We start from the raw sequence: 25753 nt of genomic DNA, 5'->3' as shown, positions 1-25753 counted from the left end.
AACGTGGCTGGCGTGGTGAGATGAAATGCCAAGTCATTTTACCCCTGTTTCTTGTAGTTTTATTTTAATTAGTTTTTAGCTCTAATAGGCTGTTAGTAATTATTAGTAGTGGCTAGTGTTAGAATTAGAATTGATGGTATTTTAAATTTCCAAATTCAATCCGGATGTTAAAAAAAAAAAACAACCACCTCCACCTCTTATCCGGTTCAACGATGGAGACTTTGTTTATGAGTGACATGGGAGACTTTGTTTAATTCTGTTGACCTTTATGAGATTTTTTTTTTCACTATGAGCATCTCCAATGGGGTAAAATTACACCTCTAACGTGAAAGCCATCTAGGTGCCATTAGGATTTTACAAGAAATGAGGCTCAGTTCTTTGGTTCTAACTCGGTTAAGTATAAACTCCCTCCCATCGACCCATATCACATAATCTCCCTATTATTTAGGTCTCGTTAAATAACCTCTCTGTTTTCCAAAAAAGAGATAAAATATTATCTGTTTTTATTTCCCATTTTATCTTATTTCCTTTTTTACCCTTTTGGGATTGAAAATTTTCCGACTATATGTAAATGTATTTTTACATAGTCATATATATATGTAAAACTATATTTGCATAGTCATTGGAGCTATAAAAACTTAAATTTACATAGTAATTTTTGGGATTGAAAATTTCCCAACACCTGACAGAATATATGTAAATGTATTTTTACAGTCATATATATGTAAAACTATATTTATAGTCATTGGAGCTATGAAAACTTAAATTTATATAGTAACTTTTGGGATTGAAAATTTTCCGACCACACCAGACAGAATATAAATTTAAATTTTCCTATAAAAAAAATTTTCATATGAAAATTTTACTTTAAATAGGTTCAGAAGAATGTGTAATTTTATATTGTCATATGTAAATACAAATTTACATAGGATAATGTCAGCTCGGTTTGTCCTTAAGCCAAAATTATAAGTAAAGATTGATGACGTCAGCCCGGTTTTTACAGGAGTATTTTGGTCTGTTTTGGCTTTGATGTTATGTTTTAAATAATATGGAGGTTTTATGCATTTGTTCACTTAGAGGGTGTGCGACCATTTAAGTACTAAGGAGATTAAACCCATTGTCTGTAGGATTTTACTACTCCAATTGTAAATTATTGTACAGTCCATAAATATCCACTCTCTATTGTTCCACCGCCATTGGAAAGAGTTTTTTGACATTTGGGGTATAAAATTTTCACTCTATACGGTTTACACCCCCCATTGGAGATGCCCTAATGATACACATACCTATTAATTTTACCTATTAATAATAACCATTGATTTATATCGAGACACGAATTCAATGCAAATCAGTGTTATCTCATTAGTGAGTCATAATGATAGGACCGAAAAATAGGTCAGCGTAGCAGCACACTATTTTTTTCGGACAATATTGAATATCCTGAGTTGACGTCGTGCCTATGCAGTGGCGGAGCCACATAGTAGTTACATGGGGTCGTGACCCAAGTGTACTTGGGGAGAAAATATGCAGTATACTGTATACTTTACCAAGTTATTATATATACTAGAAATTAACCCGTGGCTACGCCACTCGAGTTATCAAAAAATATCCAAAAAACAAATTCCTCTATCTAGAAAGAAATAAACATCAAAGCTCAAAAGTTACGAAATACACCTTCTCTCAAACTAAAGCAGGACTTCAGGATACACGATATTAGTTGTGTGGTTTGAAGAATCAGGAGGGAGAATGACACTAATTCGTTTTGAAGAAGTGCATCTTGATAACGCCACATATAGTTGACCATGGCTAAACATCTGGTTTCGCAAATCAATACCAATGTACTTAACAGATTGCCCTTGTGATTTGTTTATCGTCATTGCAAACAACAATCGAATTGGAAACTGTCGTCTGGTCATTTGAAATAGTATTTCATTGGTCGAAGGCGTTAATGATATTCTCGAGATAAAGCGTACATTCCCTGCTTTTTCTCCAGTTAAGATTAGAACTTGCACCACGTGTGGCTGTGTGCACACAATCATCAGGCGCGTGCCGTTACAAAGTCCATCTGTTGATGCTATATTTCTCAGCAACATTACTGGGCATCCCTTCTTGAAAGTAAGCTTGAATGGAGGCAACCCAGAAAGATCGAGTGAGTTCAAGTACTCTGTCGGATAGCTATTTGCGTTACCACTATCAACAACATTGGCAGCGCCTAACTTGTCAGCACCTAAGCAAACAATTTCTTCCCCAGGAAACATATCTAGTGCAGTATCATTTATAGTGCTAACGTCATCGTTGCGTACTGAAAGGATAGTCCGCTCGGTCAAATAATTTTGGTCAGCTTCATACTGCCCACTTAGATCGGGATATACATTATTTAGCAAGTCATGAAGATTGCTACAATTTTGAATCTCTGGCGGCAATTGAACACTTTCTTCTAGTTTCATTCCAACCTGAAAATTTCAAATGAGAGCATATGAGATGAGTGATTGTGTATAATTTAAAATGGTCAGCAAAAAGCATTATTTTTTTCAATAAATTAAGTAATACCTCCATCAAGAAATTGGAGAACAACACGTTCTCGGGCAAGTCACTGTCTAATCTCATATTTTGCACCAAAGATAAAACATTGACGTGTTTCTAGAGCAAAGACCTTCTCAGTGATGCACCTATAATATCCTCACGTTCACCTTGTGGTACAACTGGCAGCATTTGTTGGAAGTCACCGCCTAGAACAACAGTGATTCCACCAAATGGTCTTTCATTGTTACAAACATCCCAGAGTGAACGGTCGACTGCTTCAATACAAAACCTATGCTGCATCGAGACTTCATCCCAAATTATCAGTTTTGTTTCTTTAAACAAACCTGCTTGGAGCGAATCCTTTTTGAAGCTGCACATAGAGTTCTCCAAAACATCAAAAGGAATAGAAAAAGTTGAATGAGCTATTCTACCACCATCTAATAAAAGCGACGCAATACCAAATGAGGCAACTGCAATCACAATATGTCCTAGATGACGACATTTAACTACAATCGTATTATACACAAATGTCTTTCCTGTACCTGCAACTCCATTTAAGAAGAAAATTCCCCCTGCATTTTGCAAGACTGAATCAACCACGGTATCAAACGCATGGCGTTGCTCATTGTTAAGACGATCAATATTACGGTTGATTTGTTCATCTTGTTAATCAAACTGGAGTTGGCGTTGCTCCCAAATTAGTCTATTTTCAGTCCCTTTGTTCCATTTTTTAAGTGGTCGGGGCATCGGGGGAAAGTATTTTAGAGTTTTGTTTTTAGATTCCAAGAGGAACTGCTCCAATAGATGCAACCTGTAATCTGTCACCTACAGGAAAATTGTGTATTAATAATGTAATATAGGCTACATGAAGGAGGCATTAATATAATATATGTCACGTACCTGCTCTTTTGATGGATTAGGAATGTTGAAGATAGTTCGTAATTTGTGCGCCAGGTCGTCGCATATACTTGTTGAGAATCTATCCCACAATAGATGCGGTTACACTGGGTTGCATTCCAACAGAATAATGCCGAACAATCTCCTTAGCTGATATCAAGTATTCATTATCGCCGCTTCTTTTTAACAATGTATCCACTCTCCATCATCTTCAAGAAGTCCACGTGCAACACACGCAGCCTTGAATGTTGGATGAGGAATACCTTCAAATTTGCGTAGATCCTCAAATGATGTTGGGCCCTTTACGATGGTCAATAGTAGACGCAAGTAAAACCTCTCTCCCTCGTTGGGCTTGGTAAAATACATCCTGCCAATAGCATAACCACTACTTCTTTTAGTCCATACCTTTTCTGTTTTTTGCCAAACAAAGTGCTCAGGGAATTCTTGGTAAGTATAGGCCCGAGCATCTGGATTTGAAGCACAAGAGTCGAAGAATGAAGTGAGACTCGACTTTTGTCATTTCGCCCTCTCAAGAATATTCTCCATCAGTTCCTTAGGGTTAAACACAACATGATGCATACCTGACAACAAATCATAACTTAATAGTATGGCATTCCAGTATAACTTAATAGTATATTAATGAAATTTGTTTAATCAAGTGTTAAATACCTGGTAAGTGAAAAGATAACCTTACAACAGTTGGAAACTCTTCATATAAGGAAAGCCCAAATAGCTGCCAATCTGCTTCTGGTGGTCCAATATATCTGGCATCAATGTACTGTTTAATCTCATTTTCGCCGTCCAACACTATTGTTGTTCTGTCATTGCCCTTGTAGATGTACTTATGGATGTACTTAACACATTGCAATCCCGCACACACTTCGACATTAATGTGACAATTAAACATCTTCACCAACTGTGGATTATATGGGACAACGTTCCTATTATCAACCTCTTTGTCTTTCACCATATAGACACGTCCCGTGTTGCGACGCATATAAAGTCGATAACCGTCCTTTTGTATGGTTGTCGCGTCTGTAAACTCTTGTGGAAAATGCTTTGTGCACTTGCCATTTTCCATACACGGTGAGTTCATATTTTTAACACCACACGGTCCATGGATCATGCATACAACTCTTTATTGTATCAAAGAGCAAAAGATCCTTATCTGGGTTGGGAAATTCTGCAGATATAATTCGATCAATTTGGGTTGTGGTACGAATTTTATCTTCATGCTTGAGGAAAAAGAGTGCATGCATGTGCGGGAGGCCACGCTTGAAATTCAATGGTGTACACATGAGCTACTTCACAGCCAAACACATTTTTCTTCTTGATAAATTTCATTAAAGCTCTTCTCTTCAGTTCAAAAACACAGGCAAGAACATCAGGTCGATCAAACGCATTTTGGTTCTCCAAAAGCGCTTCTTGCACTTCTGCCCAGTGAGGATTAGCCGTCATCGTAAGAAATATATCTGGATGCTTATTGTAACGTGTTATAGACATCGAGTCTTGAAAGATCTCATACATGTACCTTGGACTTCCAATGAATGATGATGGCAAAATAAACCACTGACCAACCTGATCAGGATCCGTACCCTCAGCTAAATCTGTCAAACTCATGTACACTTCCGCACGAAGATCCTTTTGGTAGGTATAATGATAGTATAGCCGATTTTGCTCAGTAGAAGTTAAGCCCAAGCATCACACAAAATGTAAGACCCCTATTTTTATATTTACATTATTTGCGTAACAATATTTAATATTTTATGTATTTGACTGTATTTTTCTGGTCAACGTGCTAGCATGTGGAATACCAAATAGTAATTTCGAATAATGTTAATATAGGAAACTAGTATTTGAATTTTGAATGTGGGTAGTTTATCTTTAATTTTTGGAAAGCTTTAAATAAAAAGGAAACAAGGTATTAACCTAAGGAACATAAAAGATATAATACTTTTAATAGAAATAATATTTCCATAGTTAGGATATAAGAATATTTAGTAATTTGGAAGTTAAGGAGAATATAAGGTGTCTCCGGAGGAACTAGTTTTTCTGAAAAACCACACACAAGCCGAAAATGGAGAAGAACACGGATTTCGCGAGCTAGCTGGGATTGGTTCTCTTATTTTTTTTCTTCGCTATTTTCTGTTGCCGATAACAGGTGAGTAGTTTATTTTTCTGTTTTTCCTCGTATACATACACAATTAACAAACCATGTTCTGTTCATCGTTCATTTTCTGTTTTTTCTCTTCAAAGACTATCATTACTTGTGAATGTTTAAAACTTAGTAGATTGTTAGTACTGTGGCAACACCATTAGGTGGTGGTAAAGGGAGGCCTTGAGCCCTAACCTCCTCCCTCCTGTAAAAACGCCATTCTTGTCATTCTTGGATCTTGAGGAATTTGATTTTTTTTGTATTTATTTTCGTGTTTGAACTGTTTTGTTGTATTGAGGGTTGGTGGTTTGATGTATAGTGGTAGTGGGGAGTTTGTGGGGGTTTGAAAGCTCCAAGAACACTAATGGCAGTCGGATCTAAGAATTTGGAAGTGATTTTTCTAACTGGAAATCGGGGGTTGCTTGGTGAATTAAAGCTTTGGGGTTTTTCATCCTAACCAATTTTGGTTGGTTAGTGTTGGGTGGTGTGTGAAGACTTTTGGGTGGCCGGAAATGGGTTGAGTATTTGGAGAAGATGAGGGATCGCCATCGCCTCGATGGTTTCATTTTCATTTGAGTTGGGCCGGACCACATCAGTTTGTTATTAGGCAAATTCTTTTTAGTCTTTTGTTTTGGGCCAGGTTAACTTGTTTAGGTGGGCTGGTCCCTAAAATTTTAAGTGGGTCGCATGAGAACTTTTTAGTTTTGAAATTTTCAAGTTGGGCCAGATCAGTTTATGGGCCGGGTTAAACCGGGTCAGTTTAGCTAGTCGCTTAGGACCAGGGTTTGAACTCTTTTTAAATATGGGTTTGGGTGAGGACCGGGTGGAATGACCACCGGTTAGGACCCGTCGATCATTGGGGTTTGTTGACTTTTTCTAAAAATGTTATAGATTGATATTATGGACCAATCCGATGATAGGATGTGGGTGGCACTGGTATAAACTTGTTTGTCAGTATCTAATATAGATTTGACGTCGATCTTGTGTAAATTTTGACACGTGAAGATAGAGAAATTTTAAGATGCATAGATATATACGTTTGAATAAATTACGTAACGAAAATCCTAGAACCTAGCTACCACAACTCATGTGATTTGCCTTGTGTGGGCGTATGTGATATGATTGGCCCCTGTATAGGGTGTATATATATGAGATGTTGATTGACCCATGTGTTGGGCAATCATAGCCGAATAGTGGCTTGATTATCTCGTTCGCAAAACTTTCGAACGAGACGCGTGCTACTTTTATGCCGAATAGTGGCATTACTTACATAATGGCTTTCGTGTGAGGGTTACCTGGTATGCGGCATCCCGCTCAGGGTAGTTACGCACGGAGTGGTACATTATGTAAGGGGAGGCATGTGGATGTACATGTTCGGCGTTGGGTAGCGATTGTGGTAGCCAGGAAAACTAGGTAAAACATAGAGACGACGGGTTACTAGGGACACTTGATAAATGTTACTGCCATGATATTTTCCTCAGGTGTGGTTATTGATTTAAGACTTTCATGTTAAGTTTCATTTTTGTTATGATTATTACAAATTGCTTGCAGGAGAGTGGGTTAAACTAATTATTCTTGCATAGAGGACCCACTCTGCGATAGAGCATGCATAAAGGTAAGTACTAGGCTGCCATAAGTTATATACTCTTAGTTAGAAGATAAGGTGCCTTTATGAAGGAACTAACTACCTTAAGCTAAGGCGCCTCGGTGGAGGAACTACTTGCCATGTAAAGAATGAAATATTATGTATATCTAAATGGTTTTGCTAAGGCTACTCATACCAGCATTATTTATAATGCTGACCGATTTGCATGTTTGCTAATCGGGTGTGTTCTTATATGAACATAGTCGATCAGCCTGGACAGGGTTAGCTGATGTTCGAGAAGGTGGCTTGCTGCTCGTGATTGATGTTAGCATTTATTTTTAATAAGATGTCGTTTCATTTTTCCTCAGAGATGTAGTGGAATTTGTTGGGGACATATGTTTAATTTATTTTTCCGAATTCTTAAGTGAAGAAGTTTGTAACTAAATTTTTTGATCACAAGTTTTCTTAATGATGAGTGGATTGTTTTGAGTACTTTATTGTTTTAGTTTTTCCGCATGTTTTATTATTCATTAGGGTTATGATATAGATTGGGTTGTGAGGTTGTTGTCACATCTCGGATATCAAGGAGTCGGATATCATTATTATTATCTGATTTATCGAAATTCGGGGTGTGACACAAAAACTCCTAAAATAATTTTCCACTACGGAGTATTGCTGAATATTCAGTATGACGTTCAAACAAACGATATGCATAGAACACCATCTGAGTCAATCGCCTCGAATCGCCGTCATTGACATCATAAAGTTTCATTTCGGTTGACCATCCAAGCTCACCCCGAGGGAAAAACAAAGGATAATGCAGGGGTAGATAAGCGGGATTACATTCATCAATCCACTTCAGTGCATTGCCTGATCTATAATGAAGAATGATATCTCTTGTGCTTTTGATTTCAGTTCCATCCCCAAGTATAACAACTGTAATTTCATTTGCTAAAGGAAGATTGTATCGCCGTCGGTCAGTAGATATATTATAATGGAGATAAGCTGCCACATCATTTTCCTCAATTGCGCGAGCACTCAATATATCATATGCTTGACAAAAAATTTCAGCAAATCTATTACAATCCGACAGTGTACTCTGAATGACATATAAAACATCACGTCTCAATTCTGGATTTCAGCGATGACGCACATCAAGGGCACTGGCTGGGTCATAAACATAGAGCTGAGCATAAGTCAGATCTTTCTCAGGTTCTGGTAGTAACGATCCAATTTGATGACGTAATTCACCATGAACGGTGAATGGAATAGGATCGCTACCACTGAATATTCGGTCATCCGGTTAACAACCGAGACTAGTAAATGCATTAGCCAAGTTATACTGACGAAGATGTTGTCTAAATGACCTGGCTTTGGCATCACTACCATCATATAGATCTTGAATCGTAGGAGGCAATGGACTAAGTAGAGGAAGACTGACTTTTCCTTGTTTGCAACACATCCCGAAAAAGGGTCTTTTGACTGATGTATTTGCTAGCCTTTCATCTTTCCAGTGCAGAGCTTTACAAAAGGAGCATTCCACATCCATCTTTCCAAGATAATGGCGGACATTGTTGTGCATATTAGTAGGTTCTGCCATATTGACACCAGCGGTAAGAGGCTGAAAATAATCATCCGCTTCCATTTCACTTTGGGTGTCACTAACATGCATGTAGGAAAAAAAATTCTAATGAGTTAGGAATGGAATTTTTTTTTTTACTGAAAACAATGCTATAGAAAACACAATGAAATTCAACTTACATATATGAAGACATTGATACTGGAATATTATGAAGGTCTGCTTCTAAGTTCCTTCTATTTCGCTTGTTCATTCTACAACTTATGCGCTCTTTTTCTCTTCTATTGTGTTGGGCCAACTTGCATCGAGAAGTCTGAGAAGGTGTATAAGCATTGATACTGGAATATACATCCACTTCCATTTCGTTTTGGGTGTCACTAACATGTAGAAAAAAAAATTCATAATGGGGAATGGAAATATTTTTGACTGAAAACAATGCTATAGAAAACACACAAAGAAATGAAACTTACATATGGGAAGACATGGACACAGGCATATTTTGAAGGCCTACTTCTAAGTTTCTTCTTATTCGTTTGCTGCTTCTACCACTTATGAGTTCTCTTTCTCTTCTATTGCGTTGGCCCAATTTGCACCCTTCTACCACTTATGAGTTCTCTTTCTCTTCTATTGCGTTGGGCCAATTTGCGCCGAGAAGGCTGAGAGGGTGTAAAAGCATTGGTCGGACTAACATTAAGAGTGGATTGTAGAGGAGTAACTACAATCTCATTTTGCACAGGAGGTGATTGGACTTGATGGCCTTCATTTCCTTGTTTTTCCAAAACTTGCATTTTATATTTGATAAAACATAACCATCAGAAGGCAGTAAACAACCACCGCATATAATGAACGTATATATGTTACATACCTTCTTAGCAAGGGTAGCAAGCACATGGTCAATGATCCGTTGTTTATGCTCACATACTCAATTTATATAATCCAATTCTCTTTCCTGCATGATGCAAGTACATGATAAGGCGCATAAAAAATTAAATGACAATGTTGTCAAATTAACAAAGGAGTTTTTCTTTGTTACAAAATTTAAAAGTTTGAAATAATGTAAGAATCAAACATAACCAAACTGTGAAAAAGGAACTTCAAATACCTTAACAGATGTAGTAGGTTCATTGGTAGATTTAGGTGGTGTGTCGACAACAGAAACATCAAATGCACTTGCAGGTGGTGCCTTATCCATGGCTGATAATCAAACATTGATAAGGAAATTGCAGCAAATAAATGAAAGTAGTATACAACTATGATCAGGAACAACTATTAAGGGAGGTTCGGAGTCGTGTAAAATGCAACTATGTCACCAGTACCTCCAATTAGAGTTATCGACTTTTGTATAATTAAAATATAAAGAGTTTCGATCCACTGGAACTTCTACCAAAGCTACACGACATAATGCTGGTAATCCATCTGACTATGTATGGTTAAAGTCTAACTCTTTCAACTTGGGTATTTGCTAATACACGTGAATCAAACATGAGCAAGCTACTCTTCTCTCACGGTTTGATTCCTGCAGTTTCTCTTGGTGAACAATGCAGAGGCCCCACTGAGTCAGGTTTTTAAAGTGGAGAGAAAGGAGCCAAAGAAGCAGAGACAGCCAATATTGCAGCCAAAAGAAAATAAAGATTGGCAACTCTTCTGAACTGTTCAAAAAGTGCCTTTGGAAGAAAGGTTACAAAGTTGTGCCTAGTGGTGGATATAGAGTTTTTTTTATATCTGTATGGGTGTTGTTTATGTAAAAGAGACTCATTACAGAAAACCACTCTAGTGAACCCAGGTCCACCTAGTTGTGTTGAAGGAATTGTACCTGGTCTTAAGCATGAAAATGAGAATAGTTAGCTCCATCTAACCTTTCTTTTACTTGGCTTTCCCATAATCACTTGTTAGGCTCAAATGAAATGATTGTTGTTTACAATCTGTATTGTGCTCTATATTCCTCTGATTGTTTATGTTTCCCTTATTACTTCCCAAGTTCCTAACTCTTGGTGTTTTTAATATAGAAACTTCCAAAGTTCCTTTTTGTACTTGGTTAGTTGGATCAAGCAGGCCTTTCGAAACCATTTGTAACCCATAGAGTTTAATATGTTACTAAAAGCTATATAACCACATTGGAATTTCCAAAACATCTTATACAATGAACATGTCAATCACTAATTAATATATATCTATACAGTTAAAAAAAAAACGCGTAATACCATTTGACTAAGTTCTGTCACACACTTTTTCCTTTCTGCAGTTTGGCCCTTGTTTGTCTATGACCAGTGAGCTTAAATTTATTCTAGGTATTTGAGTGTTTCTATCGGCTATATATTTACTATGAAGTGGTGATGTTGAGACTCCTTGGTGTGTTTCTAAAATATTTGGTTTATATTTACCTTAAAAACTATCATGCTAACTAATTATCTTGGGGATGACATGGTTTTGACGCATCTAGTGATACAAGTTAAAAGACACACAACAAAGGAACCTTTTGCAAGGGAAGAACCCAATAATCTATACTAAAAAACATTTATTTATAATTATATTTAAACTTTTACTGCTGGTAAAGTGGCAATTTGTAAACACTCTACACTCAGTAAGTAGGTTGACTTAAGGGTCTGTTTGAGTAGTACCTAGTTCCAATGCATTGCCTGCTGAGATCTTGGCATAGAACCTTGCTTACTTCTCCTACTTTAACTTAATCCTTTCTTTATCAATTCAGCCAACTGCAATATTGAAGCCAGGAGAGTCTACTCAGCAATTCTATGCGTCAAGTGTTATAAAATAAAGTCCATCTTAATTAGTAGCAGCATGCACATAGAATATACGAAACAACTCAAAAACACCTAAAGATTGAAAAAAGGAGTGTGACAATATTGAAGCCATGTGATGGCTAAAGATTACCAGATGCAATATAGCGGAATTACTCAGCCTAAATTACAGGAATATCTGGTTGAATAATTCATACGTTAAAAATTATGGCTTACTATTTATATAGCGTTGGATCAATCAGTATCTTTAAGTAGTAATAGTTTCCTAATTGGAATCAACTTAGATTAGATATAATTTAATACTAAAAGATAAAAGATAAAATTGTTTTTATCTTTTATCCTTTATATCTTTAAAGTAAATAGGACTCCCAAAAATGCTTTTTCTCCGACCACTCGATATAACAGCATAAAAAATCTTTGAGTAATAGTAGTTTCCTAATTGGAATCAACTTAGATTAGATATAATTTAATACTAAAAGATAAAAGATAAAATTGTTTTTATCCTTTATATCTTTAAAGTAAATAGGACTCTTTAGTTTACCGTAGGATCGTCCCAAAAATGCTTTCTCCCGACCGCTCGATATAACAGCATAAAAAACCAAACTGCTTTATTATATAGATATTTACTATTTATGGCCATGAATTCCTCCAATATATAATGGTGACCACTGACCACCGCTTAAATATTCACACCAAAATCACTACAGAACCAAAGTTAATTAAATGGACAACATATCTTGTAATCTGTACAAGTTTATTATTTCTTTATGGGCAGATGGAAGTTTAGTAGATGAGCCACAGTGAGCTTTGAGAGGAGTTAAGAACCTGAATTCATTCCAGGACCAAAGTATCCACACAAGCAACGGTAAAACACCAAACAGAATAGATATCCACCAAGATTGTGTACCCTCCATCTCTCACTCTCATTCACAATTTTTGGTGTGATATCTTGGTCATTTTTTATTTTTTTTGTTAACCAAACTAATTTATTAATTACTTAATTACACCAAACGATATCTACACACACCAAGGCGCCCCATACTAAGAATATTACATAGAAAAGATGGAGGTGTGGAGAACCAAAGTTCACTATAAATAGGGAGAAAGGGATAGTCTTCATTATGTAGTTGATGAGAGGATGACCAATCTGTTTGTTGAGCTCGTGTCGATCCCATTCTTGCAAGACAATTTGCCCCAGAGTTACACTCACGATAACAATGTTGAATCAAAGTTTGTGGAACTCCACTTATCAATTCCCATATATCTTCCACAATTTCCTTAATTTCCCATGGAACTTGGCTATTTTGATGATTAAGGAGATCACATAGGAAACTGGAATCCATTTCAACAACTATTAGAGGAATTCTAAGTTGTGAAGCTAAGCGCAATGCTATTCGAATAGCAAAAGTTTCAGCCATCAAAGATGTTGCATAAGGAATAGGAACAGACCCTGCACAAATGAAAGAACCATCATCCCATCGAAATAAACAACCAGCTCCACTGGGACCAAGATTACCAAACGAATACCCATATGTATTTATTTTTGTCCATCCATTCCTGGGAAAACTCCAAAATACTGGAAGAAGAGTTCTTGAGTGAAACTGATTCGTTGAATCTGTAGTCCAATTTAGAACATTCGATACTAGTGCATTAATCGAACGCAGAGTACGTCTTGTATCAGGTTGAGAACCATCAAACCGACTTTCATTTCAACATTTCCATATCCACCATAAAGATGCTCCAAACGATGATGATATAATCATTTGTCCGAGTCTACTTAAGGATATAAGAGACTTCATGACATTACGAAAACTCTTGGGAAAAAGATGAGCTTGAATATTTACCAAGGCATGTAGTTGCTATTGCAGCCAAATCGCCCGTGCAAAAGGGCATTGCAAGAATATATGGTACTGAGAATCATCACCATGATTACACAATGAACACGAGCTATCCACAACAAAACCCTTGGATGAGAGTAACTCAGAAGTAGGATCAAGCCTTTTACAACACTACCAGAGAAAGAACCTAATTTTGAAGGGGAGTTTTATTTTCCAAATCAACTTTGTCAACGGAACATTTATGTCTCTGTTCTTGAGTTGCCATAGTAGATCATATGCAGATTTAACCGTATAGCTGGCAGACTTATGTGGCGCTCAAATCTGCCTATCTGCATGGGATTGAAACCTGAGGGGAATGGAGAGGATTTTTGGAAGAATACCCGAAGGCCAAACAGCTAGCACAACTGCCCAATTCCACTGTCTTGTTTGGGGATTTATAAAGTCTGCCACTCTTTCATACATGCATTCTGGTGGTCTTGGAGGTAGAATGAAATTGGAATCTAAAGAAGGTATCCACCTGTCTTTCCATGCATCTATGGACAAACCATCACCAACTTTCCAAATAAGACCATGACTGAGTATAGGTTTCATCTTCCAAATATTTTTTAAACATGGTGATGCAGTCGATGGTAATCTAGCTTGCATAAATGACGACGCCGGAAAATATCGAGCCTTAACATTTGAGGCCCAAATAGAATTAGGTTCCATTAGCTGCCATGCTTTCTTACCTAACAAAGAATAATTCTGCAGTTGGATATTGCATAGTCCCAGACCTCCGCAAGACTTGGGCGTGCATACGAGCTCCCAATTAAAATAATGGAATTTATGTTGACTTGTATCATGCCCCCATAAAAAAGCTCGTCTTATGCGATCTATCTGATCCAGCACACCTGCAAGAATGAGAGTGCAAGCCATTAAATATGTCGGGAGTGCAGATAGTACTGACTGTGCTAAAGTTAGCTTTCCTCCTTTTGAAAGTGTAGCTGCCTTCCAACCAGCAAGTCTAGACTGAAGCCGTTCAATAAGAGGTTGAAACTTATCTATTTTGGATCTCCCCAATAAAGATGGAACCCCTAAGTAATTGGGGAACTGAGTCGTTGCTGGAACTTTTAATATCCTGGATAAAGCATTCTTGAATAGTCGTGGGAGGTGCTTGTTGTGAATAAATTGTGACTTAGAACAATTTACATGTTGACCAGAAAATTCACAATATTTATCAATCACATCATTCAAAGTATGGGCTTGCTGTAAATCACACTTCCCAAACAACAATAAATCATCAGCATACATCAAATGTGATAAGGAGCAACCTTGACAAGACAATTTGAAGCCAGTGAGTTGCTGACTTGCATGAGCTTGGTGAAGCTGGAGAGATAATACCTCTGAGCATAAGATAAACAAATAGGGAGACAGTGGGTCTCCTTGTCGAAGTCCACGTGTTGGCTTGAAGAACCCGAAAGAAGACCCATTAAGTAAAACTGAGAAAGACATCGTAGAAACACATAACATTATCTTATCAACCCAATCATCATGGAAACCGAATCTCAACAATACCGCTTTCAAAAATTCCATTCAATTCGATCATAGGCCTTTTGCATATCAACTTTAAGAGCATATATTTTCTTATTCCTGTTATTTCGAGAGCGGATGAAGTGGAAAGCTTCATGAGCTAAAAAGACATTGTCATGAATATCTCTGTCTGGCAAAAAAGCACTTTGGTTTGGTCCAATCAGCTTACTGAGAAGAGGGCGGTTTCTATTTGAGATAATCTTTGATATAATCTTATAAGTAACATTTGCTAAACTGATTGGACAAAATTGGTCAGGTGTAAGGGGATTTTCCACCTTAGGGATGAGCACCAGAAAAGTGTGATTTATATTTTGAGCAAAAGTACCGTGCGAGAAGAAGTATTTAACCATGGAACATACTTGGGCACCCACAATATTCCAGTATTTAAGGTAAAAAATTACCTAAAATCCATTAGGACCTGGTGATTTGAAGTGACCCATCTTTTTAAGAGTAGAAAAAATCTCTTTATCGGTTACCGGTGCTAGTAACTGCTGATTCTCTTCGTTTGATATTACAGATGGGACAACATCAAGGTAGGAATCATCTATGAGTGGTTCTTCTGTTGTCATAACTCGGGTATAGTACTACACAAACTGGTTCCCAATTTGCTCCCTATCGGAAACCTCACTTCCATCGACTTTTTTCAGGCTTAACTATATTAGACTTGTGGACGTCTCCTTGTAACTACTTGTGTGAAAATATCTAGTATTAAGTTCACCCTGAATAAAACACATTTGACCAGATTTTTCAGCCCATAAAATCTCTTTTGTCGGAGTAGTTTATGGTGTTCTTCTTTGTAGTAAAGTTCTTCTTGAAATAGAGCATCCGGATGATTAGGTAATGAAGCTATTTATAAGTTTACCTAACGGATGATTAGGTAATGAAGCTATTTATAAGTTTATCTAAGTTTACCTAATCTGGATGATTATGTAATGACTTATAAATAGTCATTTATAAGTTTATCAAAACTGTGGTGTCTAACTTGATTCCTAGGGTTTTATTCTTTTGTAATAAGACAAAAGGCACTTCCATAGTACGTGTTTCTTTTGTGTGCTGAGGTGATAAATGATACCTAAGAGCAAGTCCAATGGGGTGTATGTCCTGGGCGGCTAAAGACCATATAGCACCCTAAAAACTAAATAACCATTCCAATGGGGCTGCTAGAATGGTTTTAAATTTGGCTGGTGTGATATACGCAGCTAAATTTGTGGTCTTGTCTAGCAACTGCTAAAAATAAGTTCCGGGAGATGGACGGCAGAAACTTTGCCGTTTGTGCATTAACTCTGTCATCTGTACTATTCACTCACGGTACTGTTCATCTTTAAGTAAATAGTGACAAACGGCAGAAAGTTTGTCGTCGTCCGTCCACCAATTCCACAAAATGCAAAAAAACAAACAAACAAACAAACAAACAAACATTGTCCTTGTTTTTGCATGCCAAATTTGGCTGGACTGCTAAAATTCCTATGAGACAAACCCACCCCACCTCTCAAATTGGATTTCCTCTAATAGACAAAGTAACAAAATTAGAAACATTTTTAGTGTGTACTAAACCCTTGCCAATTGAACCAGTTCAAAAAGGCAAGAAATTAGTCAAGTAAAAGGGCTGCTGATACGTCCAAACTGAATTGGTGGAAAGCTATAATAGGGAAAGTGAGCAGAGGCGCAAGACTCTAGTAATTATAATTATGGAGGACCGTGAAAACTCCATGTCTTTGAATGGTAATACTTTGTGCCTATTTGGCAGGTGTAAGAGAAGTCAGATGGTGAAGGCAGCTCCACCCCAAGCCATGAATTGCATCAGCTAGAACTGTCGAGGGTGTGGCTGGCCTTTGACTTTGGATGAGCTTAAGAAGAAAATATTTCTTATTAGGCCTTTGGTTATTTTGTTCATAGAAACTAAATGTAGTAACGTAAATAAATAAAGCTACTAGTTGTTGGGGAAAACGATACCAATCGATCCCCACTAAAATAGCTTGCACTTGGATAATCTACTACTTCAATCAAAAATCTAATCTTTTACTACAACCATTATTGTGGTTACCATGGAAGTTGGAGGTGAGTAGAGTTTGGAACTGGTGGGTGAACTTGTTAAAGTTTGGAACTGGATTCACGCTGTGCTTGGATGGAAACCAACGAGGTGAACATAGGTAGTGGCTGTTTGGTTAGTACAACCCATCCTCTATGGGAGGATACTGATGGTTGGTTGGGATTGGACTTTAATTCTTGTCGATGTCTTTTGATTGAATGGTTGAGCTTGGGTTTTGAAGAGAGGAGCTGAGGTTGAGATTGGTATTTTTGCTGCTTGTTTTAGCATAAACAATTGTTGCAGATCTGATCTGCGCCAGAGTTCAAAACTTAGATCTAGCATAGTTGTTTGGAAGCTACAAGGAATATTTGAACGCGATTTTGTTTTAGCTTATCAATTCGGAAGGTCAAGCTTGGTGCACTGGCTGTAACCAACAATGGAGAAGGTACAGACGGGTAGAGAAGGTGAGGTTCGGGTCGCACAGATCCAAATCCACTTTCACATTTTTCCTTAATCTTGTTGGGCTTTAGTGTCTTTGGGCTTGGATAGGTTGGTTTTATCCAATAATCCATGGCCACACCCCTTGAAACAAAATGGACCCGGGCTTCTGCTAAGATTTCTGGAGGCGTCTTTTAGTGGTTCGGCAGCAAGCAAGACATGGACCAAACCTGGAATAAGAACACCTAGAGTCCGTTATATTTTAGATTCATCTAGAGGTCTTGAGGAAGTGAATTTGGTGAATCTGTTCAATAGAAGTCGAGTGGTTGTGAAAAGAGTGTGTGCTCTGGAGATTTCGCTGTGTAGCGGTTTGGGTTTGGTTCTTGTGGGTGATCTTGGGACGACATTCGGTACGTTTGTTGGCTAAAGATTGGAACTTGAACCTAGCGGTGGCTGGAGGGGATCTCTGGAGAAAAGAGTGTGTGCTCCGGAGATTTCGCTGTGTAGCGGTTTGGTTCTTGTGGGTGATCTTGGGATGACATTCGGTACGTTTGGTTGACTAAAGATTGGAATTTGAACCTAGCGGTGGCTGGAGAGGATCTCTGGAGGCTAGTGATGGCAATGGAAGGCCTTGTACAACCACTATGAGCGGGTTGTTGAGGGATTGGATATGTTGGGATGTACTAATTTGGTTCTCTAATGGTTGTTCCTCATTGAGGGGTTCCCTTATGAGGATACAATATAGTATGTAATAGGGGATTAGTAGGTATTCAAGTTTGTAATGTTGCGCCCTCTAATGACCATACTCTTAGAGTGGATGTAAAATTCAAACTTTGGGTATATACAGGTGGGGGTCTGCCTTAACCCCAGCTTAAAAAAAAAAAAAAAAAAAAAAACAACCACAATCCTAAACTATGGATATAACTATAACAAAACAACCAATAGAAATCTATTCTAATAAGAAAGCGAACTCCCCCGAAATAACCATTTTTTGGTTCAACAAGTTTGGTTAAAAAACATATACGCCAAGTTCGCTTATATTACCAAAAAAAATAAAAACTAGACCGCTCTTCTTCTCCCAAGTGACGTCGCACCCTTTCACTTGAATAATCTGCTTCAAAAATAAAAACAAAACGGTTTATAACTCGCCCTAAATTAATCTGCCCTTCATCTCAGACTATTCAGTCGATTCATCAGTGTCTCTCAAAGACAAATTGGTGCCTTTAATGGGTTTAAAATGGTTTCTTCCAAACAATAGAGAAATTGTTATCTTGGATGCGCTCTTCTTCTCTTTTCTCCATCTTCTTTGTTTGTGAAAATGTTTAGGATTATATTTGTGATTTTTTCCTCTTGATTATTGAGGTTTGGGTTTGATCACAATATATATGAAAATATATGTGATTTTTTTTACTTTTTCAGCTCCTACATAATGAGATATCGTAGTGATACCGATGAAGATTTATTGTTTATTGATCTTTGAATGAAGACCGGTTAAATGCTTAGAGCATCTCTAGGTGGTGGTAGCATACTCTTCATATTTGAAGAATGCTACCATTTAAACTGGTCTCAAATTTCGACCAACTCTAGGTGGTCGTAAATTTCGACCATGAAATTTGATTGTAGGGGCCACCACCGCAGCGCCATTAGTCTTGTGCGCCCGGCTCTTGATGTCGTGAGATGTGGCGCCATTAAGTAGCGCCCGGTACTAATGGCGTGGTCTAATTCCAAAACAACCCCGCGACATTAAGAGTGGCGCAACCATTCAAAAGTAACCCATGCGACATTAGATTATGTGATTTTTTCAAATGACATTTGCAATGGCGGCGATAAAATCGCATCCTGAACAAAAATCACGAACAAAGCGGTGATCGACCACAAATACTACCACCTAGAGATGGATTCGGCCAAATTCGGCGCATTCCTTCAAATTTGAAGGATGCGACCAAATATAAAGCCACCTAGAGATGCTCTTACAAAGTTATTTTAGAAGTAATAGAGAAAAAGGAGAGTAGAATTTTCTTTGTTGATGGACCGGGGGTACTGGCAAGACATATCTGTATAGTGCAATACTGGTTCATATTAGAAGAGAAGGGGAAATTGCTCTTGCAATGGAGACATCGGGAATTGCAGCAACCATATTACCCGGTGGCAGGACGGCTCATTCTAGATTCAAGCTTCTGCTTTCTCCAAAACCTAATTCGACGTGTTTAATCAGCAAAGGATCAGATTTAGAAGAGCTAATAAAAAAAAGGTCAGTGTTGTGATTTGGGATGAAATCACGATGACTCACTGGTACACTTTTCAGGCTTTAGACAAAACTTTTAGAGACCTTATGGATGAAGAATTTGGCAGAAAAGTTATGGTTATTGGAGGAGATTTCCGGCAGACACTACCAATAGTCCCGTGTGGTACAACTGTACAAGGACACAGACCGTTAACGCGTGTATTGTTAAATCAAACTTATAGAACCAGGTTAGAATTTTTCAATTGAAAGCAAATATGCGTGCAAAATCTGATCTTTTGTATTCTGATTATCTATTGAGGGTTGGAAATGCTGAAGAGCCCTGTGTTGACAATGATATGATCAAAATTCTAGATGATATGGCTATCCCTTGGGAAAATGAGGAATCCATTGACAAATTGATTGATGCAGTCTTCCCAGATCTTTGCTACAATGCAAAAGATATAAATTACATTGTGAATAGAGCTTTGTTGATGCCTTTGAACAGCCATGTTAATACATTGAATGATCATGTTCTAAACATCTTCCCTAGACAGGAAGTAATCTTTTATTCATTCGATTCAGTCGACGATGATATTCGGAATGAGTATCAACAAGAGTTCTTAAACAACATTTTCCCAGGAGGTTTGCCTGGTCGTGAGTTGCACCTTTAGATTGGCCGCAAGGATAGATGGTATCTTTGCCTGCCAAACTTTAGGTGTGGAAGCTTGGGACTTTTGAACAGTCTATTTTGAGGAAGGCTGCCATTCCATTTTCGAAGGCCAGAACGTACTACTTCTTTGATTAGTAAAAATTTCAGTTAAAGAACTTTTTTTTGTTAATACCAAATATATTATTAATAATCATCAAACCAAAACAGGGATAATCTTGTCTGCCTGAACACAAAAGGGTAGGTGCTCCATTTGCAGCTGATGGATGGCCCATTGTGCTAGCCCATGTGCCTCTCCATTAGCTCTTCTGTTCACCCATTTAAACTTACAGAAGTCAAATTCGGAGTTTAACTTAATTACATAGTCGCGCAGACTCTCAGACTGCCAAAAACAAGTTAGGCCATTAAGTGCCTTTACAACCTCTGAACAATCCCCTTCGACATTCACAGCTTTCCATCCATAATTCTTTGCCAGCTCTAGTGCCACCTCTGCAGCAACCATCTCGGCTTCCTCGGCTTCCTCTGCAGCAACCATTTCAGTTAAAGAACTAGGACTATTTGTGTTACATTTATTTATTTATTTTATTTATTTATTTTTTTTTGCTTTTCAATATTCGTCAGCCTTATTCAGGTTTAATTTCTATTGTAAGATGCCGCACGATACAGTGCTAACTGAGTTCAAATTATAACAATCTATTCTTTCTTACGTTGTGGGGGACCAAGATACTTATTGTAAACTTACTATAACTTATTTCTGTTAACGTTTTATTATGAATTTTCTTTGGACACGGCCTCCAGATACTTACAGTGTGTCCTCTACATCGTCAACACGGATTTATTCGAATCTTGATATCCCACATACACAACCTTTACTACATAGTACCACTATACCAGGTATTGAGCAAAAACTTTCAAAAACCTCGAAAAAAATAAGATGCACATTGAAATCCATATTAAGTATTTTTGATCTAATACCTCAAAAGATGCAAGTCCAACCACAAAGAAATTCGTTTCTTATCAAACTATTCAGTAGCATACTACATAGCAGAGAGTTGCAGAAGCACCAACCAAAAAACATAGCAGGAGATTGTAGATGCAGTAAGACAAGGCTGTGGTAAGATTATGAAATTTATAATGATCCACTTTTGTTATCTTAAATAGATTAGAAATTTACAGAGTTAGGTTTGTTGACAAATAGGGTGTAGTGTTCACATGCCAAGGTACAATAACGGGTGTCATACATGAACGTGAGCCTTTTTACATATCTTGCAAAAAGTGCAGCAAGAAAGTAATGAACAGAATAATTGGAAAATGGCGTGAAAAGTGCAACAATTTAGTTTCAGATATTGTTGGAAAATGGTGTGAAAAGTGCAACAATTTAGTTTCAGATATTGTTGCAAGGTATTCATCAAAACAATAAAATTAAATAGCATATAATTATTTTACTAAGTACCATATAATTTTATTAATTCATAACTTATCTTTTCTTTTGAAAAGGTCTTTCGTTAGACTCAATGTTCAAGATCCAACAATGAAGTCACAACAAATCGTCATTTTTAGTTCTGAAGCGGAAAAGCTCATTTCAATTTGAATTGAAGATTTGGTGGCTATGAATGACCGAGTTAGTTTATTATTTTTCAATTGATACCAATTATTAATACCTTCACACTTGCCTGTATTATCTTATATATTTTAAATTTACGTTCCTTTCAATTACATTTCAGGATGAAGGTCCACTGATGATTAAGGAAATTTTGAATGAACAACTGATTGGAATATCCTCTTCATTTGAGGTTAAAATAAGTCAATTCAATTTGAATAATCTAAGTGCTGCGTTGATAGCTAATAGAATTTTTCAAACAAATAATGGTGATCAAGTTGTTGAAACATCGAGAAAGAAACAAAGGGTGTAGCACCTGCATATACATGTCTACATTCTTATCGTCTTTTTGGGAACGTTATAGATTATTGTGGAGGATACCAATTTCGAGTCTTCCACACCAAATCCAAAGGATTACTCCAAATGTGAACAGAAATCGAATCGCCTAAAAAGGCCTTATATATAAGGTAACAAAATTATTTTTTCGTCATTATTTTTTATCCCACACTATATACTGTGTGAATGAATAACAACATCATGATATCTTTGTATGCAGAAGTGAGTGAAGATATATCCACTTTCCAGTAGCAGCCATTCGGATTCTCCTAAAGTTTAATTTTTGTATTAAACATAATGATTGTTCTTTTTGATTTTGTATCAGACTTAATGACTTATGAAGTTAAATTTTTTCATTATACATATTATGTCCAACATTTTGCTTAGACTTTGCTTATAAAGCTATATCTTACTAGATTAAAAAATATGACTTAGGGCATCTTCAATGGGGGTGTAAAATTACACCTCCACCCTAAGCTCCACGTAGGTGTCATTTAGGATTTTACTTTTTCTAATTGTATAGTATTGTATAAATTTTTCATAAATAAATGTCCAACATTTTCTATACTTTCTTATAAATGGAAGAGTGTAAAAAAAAATAGATTTTAAATTCGGACACTCAGAAAAAAAAATAGATTTAATTCGACTTCCAATTTGAGGTGGCGCCCCTCTAAAATTACTTTAGAATTAGAAAGGGAAGTTACTCCAAGTGGCGTCCGAAAATTATTTCACTCGGGCGTCGGTTCGAGTGTCGCCTGTTTTTATTAACTAATAAATGGAGGGGAATTTTCCACCATCTCTATTAGCTAATACACTATTAACTTCTGATTATAACACCCCCATTGGAGAGAGTTTTTTTATATTTGGAGTGTAAAATTTCCACTTTATAGGGTTTACATCCTCCATTGGAGATGCCCTTATTTGCTCTCCTTTAACGATTCATAAATTTCCTTTTTAGTTTTCTATTAAATACCAAAAATTACTTCAGCTATTGCAGGCGCAGCGCGTGCAATTTTGCTAGTGGCAAGAAGCAAAATTGCCAGCAACCTCGCAGCATTCACCAACCAGCTATTTCTTATTGTGCACTGAACAAAATATCTAGACTGGCACAACAGACTAAATAATTGTACCACATGCAATGATTGAGATAGGTGCAAATATCTATTGAGATAGGTCCTTTTTTCGTAAAAATCTCTACCATTTGTTCAGATAATAGGTTACAATGCTTACTATTACAACTAAAAACCCACTTTCCAAAATTTTGATGAAAAAGAGTACAAACCTTCAAGATTGTAGCCAGTGTCAGCTGCTACGGATCTGGCAAGCCATGCTGTTTGGTCAAGAGAAGTTTGAGCTAAAGGGTGAAAGCAGATGTGGTCAACGATCCCAAGACGGGGATGAGTACCACAATGTGATTCAAGGTCAATCGTTTCTAAAGCTGCTTTAACCATTGAAACCACTGCTCCTCTCAAGGAGCTGTAATCTTGTAATTGGGTGGGAGAAAACTCAGAGACAAGGGTGTAACCAACTCTGTTGTAAGCCTCATCTAGAAACTTGTTTAATATAGCTACCCTTGGGTATGGCTTAGCAGCTTGTTCAAGCGAACTCAACGCTAATTTATTTCGACTTTCGGATATGTAGACTTTACAACATGCAAGTATACCTCTTAACATTTCTCTTTTCCTCTTTCACAATCTGCCCAAAGATATCATCAGTAGGTAACAAGAATGACTGTAAATACTGATAAAAACTTGGTGATAGCCACAGTTTCTCTAGGACCACATGTCCACTAAAATACACATATGTCTATTGAGGATAAGATTTTTGTTTCACATACATCAATCGGTAAAGAGTGCAAGATACTTGAATTTTAAAACAAGTATATCTACTATCTATATACTAAAGCAGAGACCTCTAGGTTAGATTTTTCTCTTTCCTAAGTGGCACTCTAATATCAAAGCTTTTGAGTCTGGTATGCCACGTGGCACTCTAATATCAAAGCTAATTGAAACACTTCCCACACTAATTAAAACACTACCTACATATAATTAACTAAGGAATACAAGTCCGAATCTGCTAAAACATAGGTCTAAAAGATCTACTTTATAATTTATATTAAATTGAATGACTAGGAGATCTATCAGCAACTATATTTTACCAGCCCGTTATGCCCATTATGTTTCGCTTTTCACCTTCTATTCTTCACACTACTCTTCTCCATCATCCTCTAAACTCTTTGTCCTTCAAGCCTCTATCTCTTATTATAACCTCTTTGTGAATAAAAAAAAAATCTCTTTGATAATCGCAGGCATCTTTTAGAGAAATATATTTATTTTTCTTGCTAAACGATTTTACATAACTTGCATCAATTACCTCCTTTTGAAGGACCGCAATGGGGGAATCCTAAGTTGTGCTTTGAATTTTAAGAATATATATGGATCATCTTAGTAACCTCATTCAACGATTCCAAATTTCCAATGACATGTTTTTTTAGTGTAGATAATGTGCTAGTATTATGGTGTGTTTACAAACTCGGTAAGCTTAAGAACACATGAATATTAACTACTTTCGGTGAGGGAAATGATGCTGATTTTACTTTACCAAACAAACAAGCCATCAATGATTCTTTTTGTGACGGATCATCCGAATCCTTGATTACTAAAAGAAAGAGCCAGTCGCTCTCTAGGTATTGAGAAAGTTTACCTTTGGACAATCATGTCTCAATTGAGACGGATTTAAAGGAAACCGTCACTCTTAGCAAATTTTAAACACGGGCATTCCGGGGAAAGAAAGGTGAAAGTGCCTCGGATCAATCGAAACATCAAGAAGGCACTCAACATTAACAAGGGTGGGTTTTAAAGAATAAGGTGTAATACGTTATGGTTATAAATGAGGGAGAAAAGATTGTTTTGAATGAGTTATCCCAGATGCTGGCGTATGTGTCCATTCATGACATCTTGGCACTTCGCTTCGTTGAAGAAACAAGCTAAATTAAGCTCTGTTGCAAAAGAGGTAGGGTTTTACTTATATCCGATGATTTTGGTGTCAAATTAGCGAGTCTCGACCTCCCATAAGGGAATTGAGTTAGAAGAAATCGACTTGAAGTGCCCTTCTCAAAGTTTGTTTTGTCCATATTGGTGCTTTCCCTGAATACGGTTTCATAGATTAAGTTAGTGCTATGTATTGGTGGATGATAACTTCGATTGAGTAAGTACGATTCATAGATTTGGTCCATGCGGATGTAATTCCCGACACGAAGGCATTGCAGAATGAGCTAATTTCAATTATGAAAGCTTACCTATCTAATAACATAACTCTACGACCTATTTTTTAGGAATTGTATAAAAGTTCAAATCATAGTAGATATCTACTATCTCTGAGAAAAGAAAAATATAAGAGTCCAAATCATAGTAACATAACTCTACGACCAACAATCCTAATAGATTTAAGATTACTTGAATGGTCAACATTGAAAGAGGAAGACCAGGACCCTGAGGCCTCATTATTCCCATGACGGTTACCTTCCCCCACGGACCTCTGTCTTTGCACCAATATTA

General features: G+C 37.1%; 3 protein-coding genes and 1 long non-coding RNA gene across 6 annotated transcripts; 2 read left to right on the top strand and 2 right to left on the bottom strand.

The window, feature by feature from the left end:
- Window positions 1–1629: 1629 nt before the first annotated feature.
- Window positions 1630–5684, bottom strand: LOC147476145 (uncharacterized). Of its 2 annotated transcripts, XM_086583317.1 has the most exons (5): window positions 4090–5684; window positions 3424–4001; window positions 3066–3348; window positions 2551–2893; window positions 1630–2453 (listed from the first exon to the last, which is right to left on the bottom strand). In XM_086583317.1, exons 4-5 carry the CDS (start codon window positions 2605–2607, stop codon window positions 1686–1688), a joined length of 825 nt encoding a protein of 274 aa, XP_086439443.1. In that variant the 5' UTR covers window positions 2608–2893; window positions 3066–3348; window positions 3424–4001; window positions 4090–5684; the 3' UTR covers window positions 1630–1685. The 2 variants fall into 2 exon arrangements, with proteins under 2 accessions (XP_086439443.1, XP_086439444.1); XM_086583318.1 differs by lacking the exons at window positions 3066–3348; window positions 3424–4001; window positions 4090–5684 and having other exon boundaries at window positions 2551–3052.
- A 13660-nt stretch (window positions 5685–19344) lies between these two features.
- LOC147476142 (formiminotransferase cyclodeaminase-like protein) lies at window positions 19345–24009 on the bottom strand. The gene is made up of 2 exons (XM_086584420.1): window positions 23479–24009; window positions 19345–20782 (listed from the first exon to the last, which is right to left on the bottom strand). The coding sequence occupies exons 1-2, from the start codon at window positions 23867–23869 to the stop codon at window positions 20457–20459; spliced, it is 717 nt and encodes a 238-aa protein (XP_086440546.1). The 5' UTR covers window positions 23870–24009; the 3' UTR covers window positions 19345–20456.
- On the top strand, window positions 19869–20264 carry LOC147476144 (uncharacterized). The gene has a single exon (XM_086585641.1). The coding sequence runs from the start codon at window positions 19869–19871 to the stop codon at window positions 20262–20264; it is 396 nt and encodes a 131-aa protein (XP_086441767.1).
- LOC147476143 (uncharacterized) lies at window positions 20789–22573 on the top strand. 2 transcript variants are annotated; one of them, XR_015209045.1, is made up of 4 exons: window positions 20789–21374; window positions 21758–21881; window positions 21985–22327; window positions 22417–22573. It is a non-coding gene; the product is annotated as an uncharacterized LOC147476143 (long non-coding RNA). The 2 variants fall into 2 exon arrangements; XR_015209046.1 differs by having other exon boundaries at window positions 20789–21661.
- Window positions 24010–25753: the final 1744 nt, after the last annotated feature.

The sequence above is a fragment of the Coptis chinensis genome, chromosome 9 (assembly GCF_015680905.1).
Source record: "Coptis chinensis isolate HL-2020 chromosome 9, ASM1568090v1, whole genome shotgun sequence".
NCBI lineage: Eukaryota > Viridiplantae > Streptophyta > Magnoliopsida > Ranunculales > Ranunculaceae > Coptis > Coptis chinensis.
Note: the sequence above shows the minus strand (reverse complement) of the source record. Positions and strands in the feature narration are given on the sequence as shown.